Source organism: Candoia aspera, chromosome 1 (assembly GCF_035149785.1).
Source record: "Candoia aspera isolate rCanAsp1 chromosome 1, rCanAsp1.hap2, whole genome shotgun sequence".
In the NCBI taxonomy this organism is placed as follows: domain Eukaryota; kingdom Metazoa; phylum Chordata; class Lepidosauria; order Squamata; family Boidae; genus Candoia; species Candoia aspera.
In genome coordinates, this window is record NC_086153.1 from 230592764 (window position 1) to 230613063 (window position 20300).

At 39.3% G+C, this 20300-nt stretch overlaps 1 protein-coding gene across 1 annotated transcript; it reads right to left on the bottom strand.

Moving 5' to 3' along the window:
- Positions 1–13513: 13513 nt before the first annotated feature.
- Positions 13514–14452, bottom strand: LOC134504197 (olfactory receptor 5J3-like). The gene has a single exon (XM_063313322.1). The coding sequence runs from the start codon at positions 14450–14452 to the stop codon at positions 13514–13516; it is 939 nt and encodes a 312-aa protein (XP_063169392.1).
- Positions 14453–20300: the final 5848 nt, after the last annotated feature.

A 20300-nucleotide genomic window follows, 5' to 3' on the forward strand; every position in this document is an offset into this window, starting at 1 on the left:
TCAGAAATTAGGGGTCTATTCCAAGTTCAAAGTTACAATTTAGAGATACAGTTTATAATAATCCTAAACCAAGCCAAATCCAAAAACATCAGAGAATTCCTGGAAGCCTGGCACTCAGACAAAGCAGCCATCAACAGACACATAGAGGTAAACAACATTTACATCCCATTCAAAAGAGACAATAGAAAAGCCGAAAGACCAGTACACTCCCTGGCCAGCAATCAACACCCAGATATGCAAAAATCAACACTAAGATTAACACCAGATGAACCATCAAACAGCACAATACACCCTAATCAAGGAACTATTAACTCAGGCAATCAACCAAGCAGCAAACAACAGCCTAATCAAAGAACTCCCAAGGAGAGAACAACACCCCTACCAGCACAAGCAGGGCAAGCCACTGAGTATATAAACTGAGAGCAAGGCCCACTCTTTTGCACTGAAGATGTTGCCTAGTCTGGCAATGAAACATCTGCAAGAAAACAACAAGGCTCAGAGAGCACCAAGGACTCCACAGTTTATAATATTTTTAGCTCCCTTGGTGCAAAATAGAAGTATCTTCTTCTTTCCTGTTCAAAATTACTCCTGACCTGATATGTAGTTCGGCCAGCAAGAAAGTATAGTATTATACCAAAAAGGATGAAAAGGGATTTTTTTAAGCTATCTTTTGTAGGGATATGCAAAATTCATTGATAGGGAATGGGATATTCCATTGTCTCTCCAGACCATGCTGAACCTTCTCCAGATCACAGAGTTTACTTCCAATTCTTTGAACCGGAAGCGATTCAGGGTATTCCAGGTGATGAAAGTGGGAATCAAATGCTCCAGACTGCTCCACAATAGTCCAGTCCTGAACTCGTGAGTTTTGATTATTTTCTGGTATTCGCTAGCATACTAAAATTCTGTCGCAGGGAGGACAGGGTCTTGCAATACTTGATTCAGTAGAGGACCGGTCAGCCCTTAAAACAGAGGGCCCCTGGCTATCTGATTACTCACTGATAAACACAGAGTCTTTGAGATCATATAGAGAGAACCTGAGGGAGAATCCCAAGTTTAGCCAGTTGCTGACTTCACTGTTTTCCACCGCTCATGTATAGAAGTTGTAGGTCAGCCTTGCGAGGTACTCCAGGCAAGAAGCACACCCGGAAATACTAGCCCTAACTTTATTCTAAGGTTACATCAACAGAATCTTGCCAAGTCTGAAAGTACATCTCTCCCCCCTCGCCTTTACAGTCCAAGAAAATAGGGAGGGTCCCTTCTGAGATGTCTGCCACGTCCACATTCCTTCTGCAGGATCAGCTGCTGCTGGTCTGACCATTGTGTAGTCTGCCGTATCTTCTTTTTTTTTTATCTCAGAATTTTTATTAATTTAAATAAACATAAAATTACATACAAACAATAATATCTTGCAATACAAAAAAGAAAAGAAGAGAGAAGAAAAAGAAAAAAAGAGAAGAGGAGAGGAGAAAGAAAAAAAAGAAATAAATGAAATATAAATAAATAAATAAATAAATAAAAATAAAAGGGGGGTAAAATGAAAAATAAATAAATAAATAGAAAGATTAGGGTTTCCAACTTTCTAGACGGTACAGCTTAGTATCCTAATGTGTTATTTTTTTTCCTTAATTCTCTAAATTGCCTTCATTAATTCTAATAAGAAATTAAACAATTAAAGTAATTTGCTATTTATATACTATATATTCATATTAACTTTTTGAGTCCATTCCACATATTTGAAAAAAGGTGTCCAGTCCTTTTGAAAATCTTCCATAGTTTTATCGTTTAGTTGGTCCGTTAGTTTTGCCATTTGTGCCAAGTTTAGGGATTTAAGTATCCATTCTTCCACAGATGGGATTAATTCTTCTTTCCACTTTGCAGCATAGAGAATTCGGGCCAAAGTAATCAAATACAGTAGAAGTTTTCCATAGTTTTTTTCCAAATCTTTGTTCATAAAGCCCAATAAATAGAGTTCCGGTAATTTATCAATCTTAACTGCCAACATTTTACAAATTATATTATGTATAGATAACCAAAAAAATTTCGCTTTTTTACAGGTCCACCACATATGGTATAAAGTTCCAATTTCTTTTTTACATTTCCAACAAACATTTGACGTATTTCGAAACATTTTCAATAATTTTTCAGGGGTAGTATACCACATGTACATCATTTCATAAAACTTTTCTTTTAAATTATAATTTAATGTAAATTTTAATCCCTCAGTTCACATTCTTTCCCAAACATCGTATTCAATACTGTATCCAAAATTTTTCTCCCATTTATTCATAAATTGCTAAATTTGTACATTTAGTATTCTCATTTGTAATAACATTTTATATATTTTAGAGATCATGTGGTCATTATTAGCATAGATTTGTGCATCCCACCAAGATAGTTTTTTTGTAAATTTGTAACTTTTGACATCTATTTTAAATTGTTCTTTTAATTGAATATATGTAAACCATTGACATAAATATCCTTCATTTTCCAGTTCTTCTCTTGTTTTCATTGTAAATTTGGTCCCTTCAAATTTTATTAAATCCAAATATTTTAACCACTTATGGTTTCCTATTGTTTCTCCCCTTACAAAAGCTTCTTGTGGGGAATCCATAGTGGTATTGTCGATGTTAAAATAGATTTATATTTTCCCAAATTTTAAGAATAGACGATCTAATACAATGATTGTTAAATGATGTATTTACTTTCAATTTGCTATACCGTAAGAAGCCGTGCCATCCAAATTTTAAATCATGCCCTTCTAAATTTAGTAATTTATGATCTTGTAGGGTGATCCATTCTTTTAACCATAATAAACCACATGCCTCATAATATAGCCTGAAATCGGGAAGACCCAAACCTCCTCTTTCCTTATCTTCTTGAGGTAATTTAAATTTAATTCTTGGTCTTTTCCCTTGCCAAATAAATTTTAAAAGATCTTTTTGGCATAATTTAAAATTTTTATCGGTTATAAATATTGGAATAGTTTGAAATAAAAATGGCATCTTCGGCAGAATATTCATCTTAATTGCAGAGATTCGTCCCATAAGTGATAAATTTAATTTTTCCCACCTCAATAAATCTTGTTTAGTTTCCTTCCATATTTTAACATAATTATTTTGGAATAAATCACTAGTATTGGCTGAAATCTCTATCCCTAGATATCTAACTTTTTTGACACTATTAAATCCTGATTTAATTTCTAATACATTCTGATTATTTTGTGGGATATTTAAATTTATCATCTTCATTTTTTGATTATTTATTTTAAAACCAGCTAATTCTCCATATTCTTGTAGTGTCTTTAATAAGTAATCAATTGATATTAACGGGTTTTGTAATGTAATAACTAAATCATCCTCAAAGGCTCTTAATTTATATGTTTCTTGTTTAATCTTTATCCCTTCAATTCGATGATCCTTTCTGATAGCTTCTGTTAGAACCTCCAATACCAATATAAATAATAAAGGAGATAGCAGACAGCCTTGCCTTGTTCCTTTTTCTATTTGACATTCTTGTGTTATCTCTTCATTGATCACAATTCTGGCTTTTTGAAATGTATAAATTGCTTTTATTGCTTTTATAACTATATCACCAAAATCCATCATTTCTAAAGTCTTAAACATAAAATTCCAATTTAGGTTGTCAAAAGCTTTTTCAGCATCTAAAAATAACAACATAATCTGTTTTTCATTATGAAATTGAGCATACTCTATTATATTTAAAACCGTCCTTATATTGTTTTTTATGTATCTTTGGGGTAAAAAACCATTTTGGTCATAATTAATTGTTTCTTGAAGTATTGTTTTTAATCTTTCAGTTAAAATTAAAGTAAATATTTTATAGTCATTGTTTAATAACGACATAGGTCTATAATTTTTGCATAGTGACGGGTCTTGTTTTTCTTTTGGGATTAGTATGATATTTGCCTCTGACCAAGATTTTGGGATTGGATTTCCTAACAGAATCGCATTCATTAAATCTTTAAGTGGTAACAAAATTTGATCTTGAAAATATTTATAATAACCTGCTGAAAATCCGTCTGGACCTGGAACTTTGCCTATTTTCAATTTTCTAATTGCCTCTAAAATTTCCTGGGTTGTAGTGGGATTATTAATTAATGCTTTTTGTCCTTTAGTTAATTTCTTTAAATTTTGTTTTAATAAATAGTTCTCAATTTTATCAATTGAAATTTCTTGTTTCTTATATAAATTTGTAAAGAAATTATGAAATGCCTTTTTAATTTTTTCATTGTCAACTAATTCTTTCCCATTTTCTCAAATTTTAGTAATAATTTTTTTTATTTTATTTTCTTAATTTGTATGCTAGCCATTTTCCAGCTTTATTAGCATATTCAAAATTTCTTTGTTTAATATATCTCAATTTTCTTTCAATTTCATCTGTTGTCAGTATTTTTAATTGCTGCTGTAAAATTCGTATTTGATGGTTTATACCTTCATCTGATGGTCTTATTTGAAGATTTTTTTCTTTTATCTTAATTTGATCAAGAACTGTTTGAATTTTTTGTTGTGTTTTCCTCTTTAAGCAACTATTTAAATACATAAAATATCCTCTCATATATGCCTTGCTAGTATCCCATACTGTCCCAATACTCACTTCGTTATTTAAATTCCATTCAAAGAATTCTTTTAATTTCTTTTGGCAATCTTCTACAAGTTCTTTATTTCTCAACAAAGTTTCATTTAATCTCCACCTATAACTTTTTGGGTGGAGTTTTATAGCCAATTGAACTGCATTATGGTCTGAGAAGGATCGGGGGAGAATTGATACATTTAAAATTTTATTTGCCAAACTTTTAGATACCCATATCATATCGATCCTGGAGAACGATTTGAATCTGTCTGAATAAAATGTATAATCTCTAGCCATACCATTTTTATATCTCCAGGCACCTACAACAGCCCAATTTTCTGACATATCAAAAAAAGATTGGGGCAATTTTCCTTGATTTTTTTTTATTTGTTGTTCAGATCTTCTGTCAATAATTGGTAAGGTAACTCCGTTCCAATCTCCCATCATAATCCAATTGTTATAAGATAATTCAGAAAGTTCATTTAATACATTTTGATAGAATTTATTCTGATGATCATTAGGGGCATATACTTCAACCAATATTGCTTTAGAGTTTTGTAGTTCTAATTCTATTATTAAATATCTCCCATTTTTATCAACACTTATTAATTTAGGGTTTAGATGGGGCTTTACATATATTGCAATTCCATTTATTTATTTATTTTCATTTGCTGCTATAAATTCATTTTCTAATTTGTTATTTACCAGATGTTTACTATCTTTTTTCACAATATGAGTTTCTTGAAGACATATTATATCTTGTTTTAATTTGTATAAATAGTGAAAGACTTTTTTCCTTTTAGCTGGGTTATTGGCTCCATTTATATTCCAGGAAAGGCATTTTAATTCACTCATTGGAGAGGAGTATTGCAAATTCTTTAGAACTTGAAGCTAGTTCCTCTGCACTTTGTTCCTCTATATTTAAACGTTTCACTTTACTTGCTTTACTTTCTGGCCTTTCCCTTCTATCTGTTTCTGGTTCTAAATCTTTCTTATATTTTCTGAGAAATTCTTGAGCCTTAAAAATAGTATTCAATTTATATCTTTGTTGTTGGAATGTGACATTCACTCCTTCCAATACTTCCCACCTAAAGGGGATTTTATTTTGTTTAAGGACTTCAGTGAGAAAGAAATATTTTTTTTTAATATTCTCAGTGGTATGTCTTTCAGTATCATAATCTCCTCCTTCGATATTAATGTTTTTCCCCCAGGAGGCCTGTATTATCAATTCTTTGGTCTTCTTCCTCACAAATTCAATTATTATATCCCTTGGTTTCCGGTTAATTTTTGCATATTTCGAATTAACTCTGAATATTTTTCCTATATCTTCTTCTAGCCTTTCTTCCTCCCATTCAATTAAACTTGCAAGCATTTGAACCACTATTTCTCTTATTTCTGCCTCTTTTTTTTCAGGTACACCTCTACGTCTAACACAATGTTCTTTTTCTTTTAACTCTAGCTCAGTTAATCGGTCTAATTCTATATCATTTTCTACTTCTAATTTCTCCACTCTTTCTCTTACTTCTTGAATGTCTGCTTTTATTCTTTTGTCCATTGTCTTTAACTTATGATCTAACCTTTTTTCAAAGCCATCTATTTTCTCCTCTAATAGTTGCGTTAAATTTTGAGTAATATTTTGAATTGTTTTTTGCGTAAAATCTTCAAACGTAGCTTTCAACCATTCTCCTTCCCCGGTTTCTGAGCCTCTCCTATTCTGTCTCCTTGTGTTCATTTTGTTCATCTTTATTTACTTATCTTAATCACTGTTGTTGTTGTTTATTCGTTTAGTCGCTTCCGACTCTTCGTGACTTCATGGACCAGCCCACGCCAGAGCTTCCTGTCGGTCGTCAACATCCCCAGCTCCCCCAGGGACGAGTCCGTCACCTCTAGAATATCATCCATCCATCTTGCCCTTGGTCGGCCCCTCTTCCTTTTGCCTTCCACTCTCCCTAGCATCAGCATCTTCTCCAGGGTGTCCTGTCTTCTCATTATGTGGCCAAAGTATTTCAGTTTTGCCTTTAATATCATTCCCTCCAGTGAGCAGTCTGGCTTTATTTCCTGGAGGATGGACTGGTTGGATCTTCTGGCAGTCCAAGGCACTCTCAGAATTTTCCTCCAACACCACAGTTCAAAAGCATCGATCTTCCTTCGCTCAGCCTTCCTTATGGTCCAGCTCTCGCAGCCATATGTTACTACAGGGAACACCATTGCTTTAACTATGCGGGCCTTTGTTGTCAGTGTGATGTCTCTGCTCTTAACTATTTTATCGAGATTTGTCATTGCTCTTCTCCCAAGGATTAAGCGTCTTCTGATTTCCTGACTGCAGTCAGCATCTGCAGTAATCTTTGCACCTAGGAATACAAAGTCTTTCACTGCTTCTACATTTTCTCCCTCTATTTGCCAGTTATCAATCAAGATGGTTGCCATAATCTTGGTTTTTTTGAGGTTTAGCTGCAAGCCAGCTTTTGCACTTTCTTCTTTCACCTTCATCATAAGGCTCCTCAGTTCCTCTTCACTTTCAGCCATCAAAGTGGTATCATCTGCATATCTGAGATTGTTAATGTTTCTTCCAGAGATTTTAACTCCAGCCTTGGATTCCTCAAGACCAGCTTGTCGCATGATGTGTTCTGCATACAAGTTGAATAGGTAGGGTGAGGGGATACAGCCCTGCCGTACTCCTTTCCCAATCTTAAACCAGCCCGTTGTTCCGTGGTCTGTTCTTACTGTTGCTACTTGGTCGTTATACAGATTCTTCAGGAGGCATACAAGATGACTTGGTATCCCCATACCACTAAGAACTTGCCACAATTTGTTATGGTCCACACAGTCAAAGGCTTTAGAATAGTCAATAAAACAGAAATAGATGTTTTTCTGAAACTCCCTGGCTTTTTCCATTATCCAGCGGATATTGGCAATTTGGTCTCTAGTTCCTCTGCCTTTTCTAAACCCAGCCTGTACATCTGGCAATTCTCGCTCCATGAACTGCTGAAGTCTACCTTGCAGGATCTTGAGCATTACCTTACTGGCATGTGAAATGAGTGCCACTGTTCGATAGTTTGAACATTCTTTAGTGTTTCCCTTTTTTGGTATGGGGATATAAGTTGATTTTTTCCAATCTGATGGCCATTCTTGTGTTTTCCAAATTTGCTGGCATATAGCATGCATTACCTTGACAGCATCATCTTGCAAGATTTTGAACAGTTCAGCTGGGATGCCGTCTTCTCCTGCTGCCTTGTTATTAGCAATGCTTCTTAAGGCCCACTCAACCTCACTCTTCAGGATGTCTGGCTCTAGCTCACTGACCACATCGTCAAAGCTATCCCCGATATTGTTATCCTTCCTATACAGGTCTTCTGTATATTCTTGCCACCTTTTCTTGATCTCTTCTTCTTCTGTTAGGTCCTTGCCATCTTTGTTTTTGATCATACCCATTTTTGCCTGGAATTTACCTCCAATGTTTCTAATTTTCTGGAAGAGGTCTCTTGTCCTTCCTATTCTATTGTCTTCTTCCACTTCCGCGCATTGCTTGTTTAAAAATAATTCCTTATCTCTTCTGGCTAACCTCTGGAATTTTGCATTTAATTGGGCATATCTCCCCCTATCACTGTTGCCTTTTGCTTTCCTTCTTTCTTGGGCTACTTCTAGTGTCTCAGCAGACAGCCATTTTGCCTTCTTGGTTTTCTCTTTCTTTGGGATGTATTTTGTTGCCGCCTCCTGAACAATGCTGCCAACTTCTGTCCAGAGTTCTTCCGGGACCCTATCTACTAAGTCCAGTCCCTTAAATCTATTCTTCACCTCCACTGCATATTCCTGAGGAATATTCGTGAGCTCATATCTAGCTGATCTGTGGGTCTTCCCTAATCTCTTTAGTCTGATCCTAAATTGTGCAAGAAGAAGTTCATGGTCTGAACTACAGTCAGCTCCAGGCCTAGTTTTTACCGACTGTACAGATGTCCGCCACCTTTGGCTGCAAAGGATGTAATCAATCTGATTTCGGTGTTGTCCATCTGGTGAAGTCCATGTGTAAAGCCGTCTCTTAGGTTGTTGGAAGAGAGTGTTTGTTATGCAGAGTGAATTGTCTTGGCAAAATTCTATCAGCCTATGTCCTGCTTCGTTTTGTTCTCCCAGGCCATACTTACCTGTAATTCGAGGTGTCATTTGACTGCCCACCTTAGCATTCCAGTCTCCTGTGATGAAAATAACATCTCTTTTAGGCGTGTTGTCCAGTAGGTGCTGCAGATCCTCATAGAACTGCTCTACTTCAGCTTCTTCAGCATTTGTGGTTGGGGCGTATATTTGGATCACTGTGATGTTAGATGGCTTGCCCTGAATTCGAATTGAGATCATTCTGTCGTTTTTGGGGTTGTATCCAAGCACTGCTTTAGCCACTTTACTATTAATTATGAAGGCTACTCCATTTCTTCTGTGGTCCTCTTGTCCACAGTAGTAGATCTGGTGGTCATTTGATGTGAAGTGGCCCATTCCAGTCCATTTCAGTTCACTGACGCCCAGAATGTCTATCTTTAATCTTGACATCTCACCAATAACCACATCCAATTTGCCCCGGCTCATAGATCTTACATTCCAGGTTCCAATGGTGTGTTGACCCTTAGAACATCGGATTCGCCGTTCACCACCAGCACCGTCGGCCGCTAACCGTCCTTTCGGCTTTGAGCTAGCTGCGTCATCACGACTGGGGCTAGTTGAGCTCATCCTCTGTTCCTCCCCAGTAGCATTTTGACCATCTTCCGACCTGGGGGTCTCATCTTCCGATGGTATACCGACATATCTCTGGTTGTACTGATCCATTTAGTTTTCGCGGCAAGAATACTGGGGTGGGTTGCCATTACCTTCCCCAGGGATCGCATTTAGTCTGACCTCTCTGTCATGACCTTCCCGTCTTGGGTGGCCCTTCACGGTTTAGCTCATGGCATCATTGAGGTGCTCAAGCTCCAGCACCACGACAAGGTAACGATCCTTTGCGGAGATCTTAATCACTACACTAATGTTATATTTATCTATATAAAGCAATGTATAATATTTATATCCAAACATACAGAGCATACAATTCAAAATAATCTTATAAACATCTGCAATATAGTCCAATATGGCATTAGAAATCAATTAATTCATTCAGTTCCTTTTAAGTGAGGACTGGCAGTAAAAAAATTTTGTCTCCAAAGTATAGAAAAGTTTTTTTTTTCTTTTTCCCTCCCCTTAGAAAGTTTCTTCTTTTTCACTTTTGTAGTCAAAAGTTGTTGTTTCTTTTACTAGAGATGAAGGGAGCTGCAGAATTGCCTAGATAGTTAGGCTACTCACGCGGGTTCTACAGATGTGCTTTGGCTTCCTGGCTGCTTTGTTGTTGCGGCAAAAGTGAAGCATTGAAACAGAAAGCAAAGCTTTCGCCTGCCGCTCCGAAGCCGCTGGAGTCTTTCGCCGGCAGCGCTCCTTTTCTAGCGCTGCCTACGAGGTCTGCCCGTCTCTCTCCGACTCCGCAGAACTCTCAACCTCCGCATGGTAGATATTAATTTTTCTGAGCTGTTACAAGGCTCGACCAGCCACCATACTCCTTCACCGGAAACCCCCGTCTGCGGTATCTTCTGCACTGTTGCTACAGCCTCCCTCCTCAATCTTGGGGTAAAGTAGGCAACGGGGAGGAAATTGGAGGAGGGGCACAGCTATCCAAACCCACCACCTGCTGCTGTTTCCTGTTCAAGGATGATGCGCAACTGGTGCTACCGTTGTCATGCTACGGATTGGTGGAATGCCAGTGTTTTTTACTTGGCAGAGTAGTTATGTTTTTATCCCAATATTGTGAGAATCAACCTCTAAAACAATGTCATCTCGGAACTGTTTTACATAAGAGATGTCTTCTACTTATTGCCAAAAATAAAATGCTGATAATGCAATCCTTTAGATCACCTCCTCCAGTGTATGTGAAAGAGCTCGGATGTCCAAGATGGAATTTGTTTCATGTGAGCTTGCCTCTCACCTCCCCTGCAACCTGCAGAACTATTTCCTGGGTGAGAGACAGCAACTTCAGACAGCCCCCAATTGCTCTGTGAGAGAAATGGCAAGGAATCCAACTATTGTAGAAATGAAACTGGCTTATCTGGCTTTTCTAAGCTGCTGGATCAGCCTATCCTGAAACCGTGGCAGCGTTTTCAGCTAAAAAGTTGGATGGAGAAAAATGGATGAAGAAGGAAAACATTTCTTACTTTAATTCCATTTCACACTTTAAGTGAGAATAGAAAAATATTAAACTGATTTCTAGGAAGAGTTGTAAATACTATTCCTAGGTAAGTAAGGAGTAATTATTTTAACCTTAAGGAGAATGACATATTGGGTGATATCTTAATGGACTTCTTACTTTCTACTAATATCATTCATTCATTCATTCATTCATTCATTCATTCATTCATTCATTCTTTATTACAGTCATAGACCAGTACAATTAAAAATGCTCAAAAGTGTCCGATAAAATTCTCAGACATAATAAACAATACAATCCATATCACAGTTGTAATTTAGCAAGCTCACTATCACTTATAAATAAAATCAAAGGAGCAGCCTATGTTACAATATGTTAATACTTATTTGATTAAGACATCCTATAATTATTAATTATCAACTACTTAAATCCAATAAATGATAATATCTGAAGTTTGGATACATTAAATTATTTAAAAATGTTTACAATTAGTTATTCACCAGGTTTTGACGAATCTTTAAAGCTGTTGCGCAAAATCTTGCTCCCTGTGCTGTGACTGCAGACCTCTCATCTTTAAGCAGAAACAAGATATTCAATGTCAGAACGGCCAGGGTACCTTGTAGTCATCAGGAAGGTAAATTTTGTTCAAATGTCTCTATAAAATGAACATCAAAGAAGGACATGTTCAGTGGTTTCTACCTGTCTGGAATCACAGGGACAGAGCCTTTCAGCCAATGGTTTCTGTTTATATTTGCCCTCTAGGACAGGTGAGAGGAGAACATGACATCATGCAAGCAAAAAAGCTTTCCGATGGTTCACTTCCTCTAGCTGGCTAAGATATCTAGCAGGGGTGACAGTATATCTAATAAAGTCTGGAGCCAAGAACGATGGGGCTTTCTCTAATGAAGAGGAGAAATTATCTTGGAGGATTAATGGTGCAAGGCCTTGAGGAAAAAAAATTAAGTTTTAGCCAAAGATTAAAGGAAGCTATACAGATTCTTGATTCAACTTTTGTCAATCCTGTCTCCAGGGGTAGACAGGTTTTTGAGACACAACCAGGCATCTGGAGAATTGCTATAATAAATTTAGATTGTGTTTTTTCCAGCAGTGTAAAACAAGAAGCTGAGGGTCCAAGCTGGGTCCCATGAAGAAGCTGTGCTAGCAACTTGGCCTAAAAAAGCTTAATTGCAGCAGGGACATAGTATCCTCCTTTAGAGTGGAAGGATTTGAGGATGGCGTTAGCTGATCTTTGACCAGAGGTAACTGCATATTCACAATGTGCTTTCCTTGAGCCAGTGGCATGTATGATCACACCTAGATACTTAAAGGTGGTCGCTTGTTCTATGTTGTGTCCATTGAGATACCATGGGTGAAGTCTTGGCCTTTTAGCAAAGGCCATAATCTTTGTTTTCTGATGGTATATTTCCAGTTTATTGTAATTACAGTACTGGAGCAAGGCTCGCAAGGCTCTTTTAAGACCTACTGGTGTCTTAGAAAGGACTACTGCGTCATCTGTGTTACTGCATAAAGCAGCAGGGCGATACTGCGATCTCCTATTTTGTGGGGCTGGTAATTTGGATTGTTTATCCATTTTACCATAAAAATTAAAAAGCATGGGGGCCAAGACTTTCCACTAATATAAAAGATAATGAAATCTGCATGGGGGACTACTAGGGAATCTCAAATAGAAATTAGACTAGGAAGGTGAAAAGCATCTCAGAAAACGACAAGGGCAGACAATTTCTGTATCACACATGGATCCATGAAGTCACCAGTAGTTGAGTTTGACCAGTGGAAGACTTTACCTGAATCTTGTACTTTATTAAATCAATGCTATATGACTTAATATTGGCTTAATATAATTTATTGAGACAAGGAAAAAAAGGTGGATACCAGATGGCTGTTTTTCAGACAGCTTTCTGGAATCAGTGGAACTGTCATATTTTAGTGTTATTATAAAGGGTGGCAAGCTATAGAGTTTCCTGGGTGACACATCAGATTCTTTGAATCGATTGTTACAGAGTTTGGCAAGTGATACTAATAAAAAATAGGACACCTATAATTTGGAACTTTATGGAACCATAAAGGGAATAACCCATCTCTGCTACCTAAACTTGAAGGAATAAACATATGGACACACAATGGAAAAGAAGTAGTAAAGAGAAAAATTTAATTAACTTGTACATATTGCTTAAAAATACAGATTTATATAAATATTTCTCACTGGAATCTATTCAGATTGGAAATCCACATGCACATAACAGAGAATAGGCATGTCTGGCATGCTGAATAACTGCTGTCCAGCTAAGGAAGCTAATAAGGAAAGATCAGCCTGGATTCAGCCAGATATGAAGGCTGGCTATCTTTTAACTCTGAAGAACTGGTTCTCTCTGTTCTTCTTCCTCCTTCTCTGCTCTGCCCTTTGGTTTGTAAGCAACTAAAGAGCAGAGCCTGTCATTCCTTCCTAATTGACGGCAATCATTAGGGCATGATAGCTATCTGAGAAATGGCATAACTCTTCTTGAGATTTCAAATTTCATTTTTTGAACTGAAAAGTAAATGGATAGTTAGTACCAGAGCTCTAAGAACTTTATACAGCATAATTTTTTTTAATTTAATGAAACTCAATGATATAACCCATTTGCTACTAGAACAGCTTTTGTCTAAAGCTGAATTTTGGTAAAGAGCAATGGCTCTAAAAAAGTATAATCATATAGGTTGAACATGAAATGTTCTTGCTAGGACATTTCTGAAAGCACCCCTTACCTCCTGGTTCCTCATGCTGTAGATTAACGGATTGAGCATGGGGGTCACCACTACATAGAACACAGAAGCCATTTGGTCTAGGTGCTGAGACCGTCTAGAGCTTGGCTGTGCATAGATGAAACTACCACATCCATAGAAAATACCAATGACCGTGAGATGAGAGGTACAAGTGGACAGGGCTTTCCTACGGCTCTTGGCAGAGCGGTCCTTTGAAACAGTGACCAGGATGTAAATGTAAGAGGTGAGGATGGTCAGGCTGGTTGTTATTACATTGAACCCAACAAATATAAACCTCAACAGATCATTAAAGATAATGTTGGAACAGGCAAGTTCTAATAGGGGAGGAACTTCACAATAAAAATTCTTAATGACGTTTGGACCACAGTAGGATAACTGAGATGCAGCAGTTGTGTGCACCAAAGCATTTATGATCCCAGCAATATAAGAAAATGCTATAAGCTGGACACGCTTTTTTGGGGACATGGTGACCAAGTAGAGTAGAGGATTGCAGATTGCCACATAGCGGTCATAGGCCATCACAGCTAGGATGTAACACTCTGTGGTGGCAAACAGGCCATAAAAGTAAAGCTGAGTAAAGCAACCTGCAAAAGAAATAACTTTATTCCCTTTTAGAAGATTGGATAGGAACTTTGGAGTGACAGACGATGAATAGCAGATATCCAAGAACGATAGGTTGGTGAGGAAAAAGTACATAGGTGTGTGGAGTTGAGGACTGGTCCTGATTAAGGCAATCATGCCCACATTCCCCACCAGAGTGATGGCGTAAACAGCAAAAAAAGTCACAAAGAGGATCAGCTGCAACTGTGGGTCATCGGTCAACCCAGTGAGTACAAATTCTGTCACCTGTGTGCTGTTTCCCATTGAGTCATAATAACGCTGTGGAAACTGAAACATGCAGTAATCAATATTACATGTTCTCTTAATCATTTCAGGTATGAATAGGGTGACAAAATCTTAAGGATCATTGAATCCTACAAACCCAACCCCATGGCATTGTGTCTGAATATCAGGAGAGATCAAGGAAAGTGAGGTAGATTATTCCTCAGAAATAATGTATGTAGTAGCAGATGTCTCCACTATGAGAAATACCCACAATGGTACAATACTATGTCACAGAAATATATACAAAGGAAGAGAGAGAGACATAGACACGCACATACTGCATTGTGGGAAACGGACTTGAGTTTTAATCCAAACAAAACCAAACTAGACTAAAATACATCCTGAGGTGAAAATGTTCTTGCAGGAAGAGAATGTTGTTACTCTACATTGTAGTAAATGCAAAGAGCAGAGGTCTTCATCTTAGACTTGACCAAAGAGATGAATCAGGTCGACCACCAGGCCAGAAAAAGATGTTGGCTCAGGATGACAAAGGATGAGGAGACTCATATCATGAAGTATCAATATTCTGCTGATCTATTATCATTTCTTCAGTATTACTACTGGAGGACAAATCAGTAAGTAGACAGTACTCCAGATAGGCAGTGAAATAGATACGAATATACCCTGATCCAAATTAAGGGACCCAAAAATATCTCTTCCAGTGCAGAAATAATAACAACAGTGCTTTCAGCTAAAATGTTGGATGGAGACTCATGGATGAAGAAGGAAAACATTTCTTACTTCAATTCCATTTCAAACTTTAAGTCAGACTAGAAAAATAATAAACTGCTTGTCTTCCACTGCAGTGAAAACCGTTGACAAGCCATTATGCCAGGTCTTGTGTTCTGGAATAAATAGGATGCTTCCTATTTATTCCAGAACACAAGACCTGGCATAATGGCTTGTCAACAGTTATTCTTAGAATAGGATGTATGAGGAAAGAATTTTCAGTCAATCATACAGAGCAGTTTTGTAAATGTCAAATTAATAGAGAGATCCTGTGAAACTTACCCTATTAGACTAAGCTCAATCACAGCTTCAACAGTTTAAGGCATTCTCTTCCTTCAGAGCTTATTTTGGGTTACTTCCATGTGAAACCAACTGCAGAATTCTTTGAGTGTCGGGAGGTAATTCAGATATATTTCAGCTCCAGGTGACTCGAGCTGTTCTTATTACTGTGGTAATCAATTTTCCCATGCGGTCTTTGGGACTATGCAGGAGAACTTAATTCTGCTGAAGAAATCCTTGGTATTCCCTAAGTAGTTCTGATCCCACTATTTGTTCTAATAGTTACCAAGGGAAGTGCATCAGAGCGGAATTATAATGTTTTCAGTATATGAGAGAACAAAACACTCATTTTTAAAGCACAGACTTCTCTGTAAAATGTCACCTTGTAGTGACAGGCTGCTTGTCCCACTCAGTTCTGAAATTCCCTGCTGAGTGGGTCTTCTTGCCCCACGAACCCCTGAATGCCAAAAATACGCTTGCAGTTATCAATTTAACCTGATAATCCCCAACTTTCGGTATTCTTTTTTCAGCTCATCCAGCTCCAGTGCAGTGAAGTCTAAGCATGATTGAAGAATTGTTATTATTATTATTATTATTATTATTATTATTATTATTATTATTATTATTATTATTATTATTTCTGCACTGGAAGAGATGTTTTGCAGTGTTGCCAAAGAGATGCCTATAAATAAATAAGACCACTCCCTCTCCTTCCCCTCTGCTTTTTGCTTTCTCTGCCATCTACTCCCTCCATTCCTTTTGGAAACCAAATATTTATAGCGAAGCCATGATGGAAATCTTTTATCATTTCTTTTCCAGCTCTCGGATCAGATTTGAGCTCAAGAACTCCCTTGGTCATTTTGGTCTCAAAAAGGCTACTTCCTTGAACATTCAGAAGTAGATGAACTTTCATCCTCTCCAGTCATCCTGTATTTGAAACATTGCAGCCTTATGCCAGATGGTGACTTTTAAAAGCATGGAAAAAAAGACCCCAACAAGAGTGTACTTGTAAAACCCTTCGCATGAATGATTACCTCTGAGTGCTGCGTAGACAACATTTACGTACCATTCAGAAGAGACAAGAGAAAAGCCCATCTACTCTAATAAAGATCAAAAATAAAAAAGCATGTAAATTGTCTGCCATTATAGTTAATAATACAAGAAACATGAATTAATATTATTTTAAAAAAAAACTTTAGTGATCATAATCCCAATCATTAACAATAAGTAAAGTCATCCAAAGCCAAAAGAATAGCACCTGGAGCTGTCCTCCTTGGCTCTGAAGAGTCCTGGTGCTGCCATCGGGGAGGTGGCTGGACACATAAATCTGCGTGCTAGGTTTTTGTCTACGAATTCCCGTAGTGCCTGCCGCTCTTTTTGTGTCAGTCGGTACAGTCTTCTGTCCTAGGCAGCCTCGCCCCCTGTTCAATGGCACAGTCTGTCCTTTCGGGGTGGGGGGAAGCTGGTTTGATTCTTCCTCCCCAAAAACTCCCTTCAGGTCTCTGTATTGTTCAGGGATGTTGTCAATTTCTGACTCCCCCCCACTCCCCGTGTTTTGTTCTTTCGATCTGAGGCTGCGCCTGCTAGTCCTTGCCTGTTGGTCTATGGGCTGTGCTTCCTCACACTTCCCATCCCTGAACCTCGATTGCTGTGTATCCAGTCCACTTGGGGGTTCCAGGCTTGCAGCCATGACAACCCCAGGACTACCAGCAGATCTGACACAGGGGCCACTATAAACTGCAGCGCTCCCCGTGCCCCGCTATTTTCATTCAGACTGATTCAGTACAGTCCTTAGCCAGTCCACCCTTCATCTCAGTCCCATCGAGTTGAACAAAGTCGATGCATTCCTTTAATTTTTCCAGTTTTAATCTCAACTTGTTAGAAGAGTAGGGTGCGTGAGGCACTGAGTATACCCCAGTCCAGGAGCCCAGTGAGGCTTACTCTGCTTCTGCCTCCCATTGCATTTTTACCAGCATTGCTGGGCAGTCCCCATTTATCATCCAATTTGCATACCCCTTGTGCTCAGTCTGTTCACAGGCGCTCAGAACAGACTTGTGTTGTTTCCCACCCTTTGGTACTCCTCCTCCGTGGAGTCCCCCACATCTGACGGGGTGCCATGGGGTCTGCCCCTTTTGCCACAGCCATGGGTCCCTTGGGCTTTGCTGCTGGGGTCTTGACACCGCCTCCCACCTTGCTCCCTGCAAGGGCTGCATTTTGAGGGCAGTCTACGATGCGGTGTCCCTCCCCTCCACGCTTAAAGCAAAGTCTCTTCTTTACCCAGCGCTCTTTCTCCTCCCCCCATGTTTTATGAAATCCGTGGTTCTCAGATTGGGGGTTGGGTGCCACTGAACACTTGCCTCCCACCTTGTTTTGCTATTGCTCCTTGACATGCACTTGCAGAGTTTCTATTTCTCCAGCCAAGCAGATCCACTCTCTTACAGTCTTTGGGCTGCCCTGCATTAGTGCCCACTGTACTATTTCCGACTGTAGACCCCCTTGAAAACATTGTACTTTCAGTGACTTGGGCCAACCTGTCAGCCTCCCCACTAGCTTCCTGAATTCCAGCGAGTATTCAGAGACCAATTTGCTCCCCTGTTTAAGGCGCTGCAGGTTCACTTGAGCTTTCACTTTGATCAGAGGGTCCTCAAACCACTCCGTTAGAGTGCTCGTGAATTCGTTAAAGTTACTCAGTTCTGGGGCTCCTGCATCATGGAGCCCCACCAACCATTCAGCTGCCTCCTCCTCCAAGCAAGTTGACACGCAGTTTATCTTTGACTCCTCTGAGAAAAAGGACCCCTCATACTCCCTCATAAAGCTCCTGATGTGGGTCAGGAAGCAGGCTAGGGTTTTTGGGTCCCCATAAAATTTTGCCTTCAGTTCCTTGGGGCCGAGGGGCCCGTCAGTCCCTCATGCAGGGTTCCCTGTCCCTGCTGCACCCCCCAGGGCAGGGGGGTTAGTGGCTGTATCTTCTGTCACCTGCTGCCCCCCTCTCATTCCAGGACCTCCAAGGTCCCCCTCCAGCATCCAGTGGTTCCCTGTCTCTGCTCTGCCCGGTGCCCATGGATCTAGTTTCCGCAATACTCTCTCGAGCATTGCCTGCATGCACTCCATGTGGTCTTCATCTGGCCAAGCCTCCAGCCCACCTCTCTGTCTGCTCCCAGGCCCCTGAGTTCAGGGCTTCCATCCGAAGTGAATGTTCCCATGAGCAATCCCCTTTCAAGGTCTTCCCCGACGTTTCAGGACCACCTCGGATTATACTCTGGCTCCTCTCCGTCTGCACGTTCGCTGGTTGTTGCTGTTTATGGGTTGTTTAACAATCATTCTCCACTGGTGCCATGTCGGAATAACACCTGGCCAGGGGCTATTCATGACACAACTGCTTTTTGGGAAGGGGGTGTTGCCTGCTCAAAAAGCATATCATTTTCATTTCCCTTCTACTTTTCACATATTCCCATGGTCAGTTACTTCTAAGCGTATTCAGAAATTTCCAGTCCAACTGATCATGACAGCATGTTTTGATCTGAGTTTTCAGATTATCTCCCCTTGGAATGGATATAATCTATCTTAAAAATAGATTTCAGCAACCAGAAATACCATATATACCATCTAATATTGGCTCCTCCTTACCGTCCTCTCTCAGACCAAGCACACACAAGTGCACTAAGAGGCAGTTGCAGACTTTTACTAGGTGGGTTTTTAAGCAACCAGCTAGCAGCAAAGGGAAGGTTATGTGCAAATGTACACATGCGCACAAGAGCAATCAAGTTCCCACAAGTCTGGCAAACTTGCCTCAAGAGACAGTCCAAAATTCAAAGGAGCAGGCGCAAGAGTGTTCAGGCAGATGCAGGGGTCCAAACCGTTAGCCAGGTCATCAGCCAGTTCACACTCAAAGTCGTGGCCACATGGGTTTGAGTCCAAAGGCAAGGCGCGCACAGTGTCTGGGTTTGCAAACCGTTGTTTCCAACAAAGAGAGTCGAGCTCGTAGCTCTTCTTAAATTACAGCAGCCCCGGTGTAGCTCATTTAGGAGGGTGATGCACCTTCCTGGTGAGTAATCTCACAGAGCGCCTTGCTCTACTCTCCTCGCCACCCACCGGGCTCCTGCATTGGGAGGGGTTGGTAATTCCATGCCCTCATCTTCAGAGAGCAGCAGCAGCTCTCTCTGCTGAGTGCTGGCCTGCCCCGCCTCCTCTGCCTGTTCAAGCGCTGTTCATCTGGTGATACCGGAGCTGACTGCTCTTTATCCGTGGTTACTTCTGGTGCTGGTTGCCCTTCTACATCTGAATCTGACTCCAAATCCGAGCCCACAGTGACACTTGCCATATAGTACATTGGGCTGCTGTAGGCATTTGCTGTGGAAGTCGGGAACACAAAGCATGTCTGACATGCTTGAATAACTGCTGTCCAGCTGAGAGAGCTAGGAAGTGAAGATGAGCCTGGATTCAAGCAAATACATATAAACATTGGCTTTGTTCGAACTCTGAAGAACTGGTTCTCTCTGTTCTTCTTCCTCCTTCTCTGCTCTGCTCTGCTCTTTGGTTTGTAAGCAACTAAAGAGCAGAGCCTGTCATTCCTTCCTAATTGACAGCAATCATTAGGGCATGATAGCTATCTGAGAAATGGCATAATTCTCCTTGAGATTTCAAATTTCATTTCTCGAACTGAAAAGTAAATGGATAGTTATTACCAGAGCTCTAAGAACTTTACACAACATATTTTTTTTAATTTAATGAAACTCAATGATATAAACCATTTGCTCCTAAAACAGCTTTTATCTAAAGCTGAATTTTGGTAAAGAGCAGTGGCTCTAAAAAAGTATAA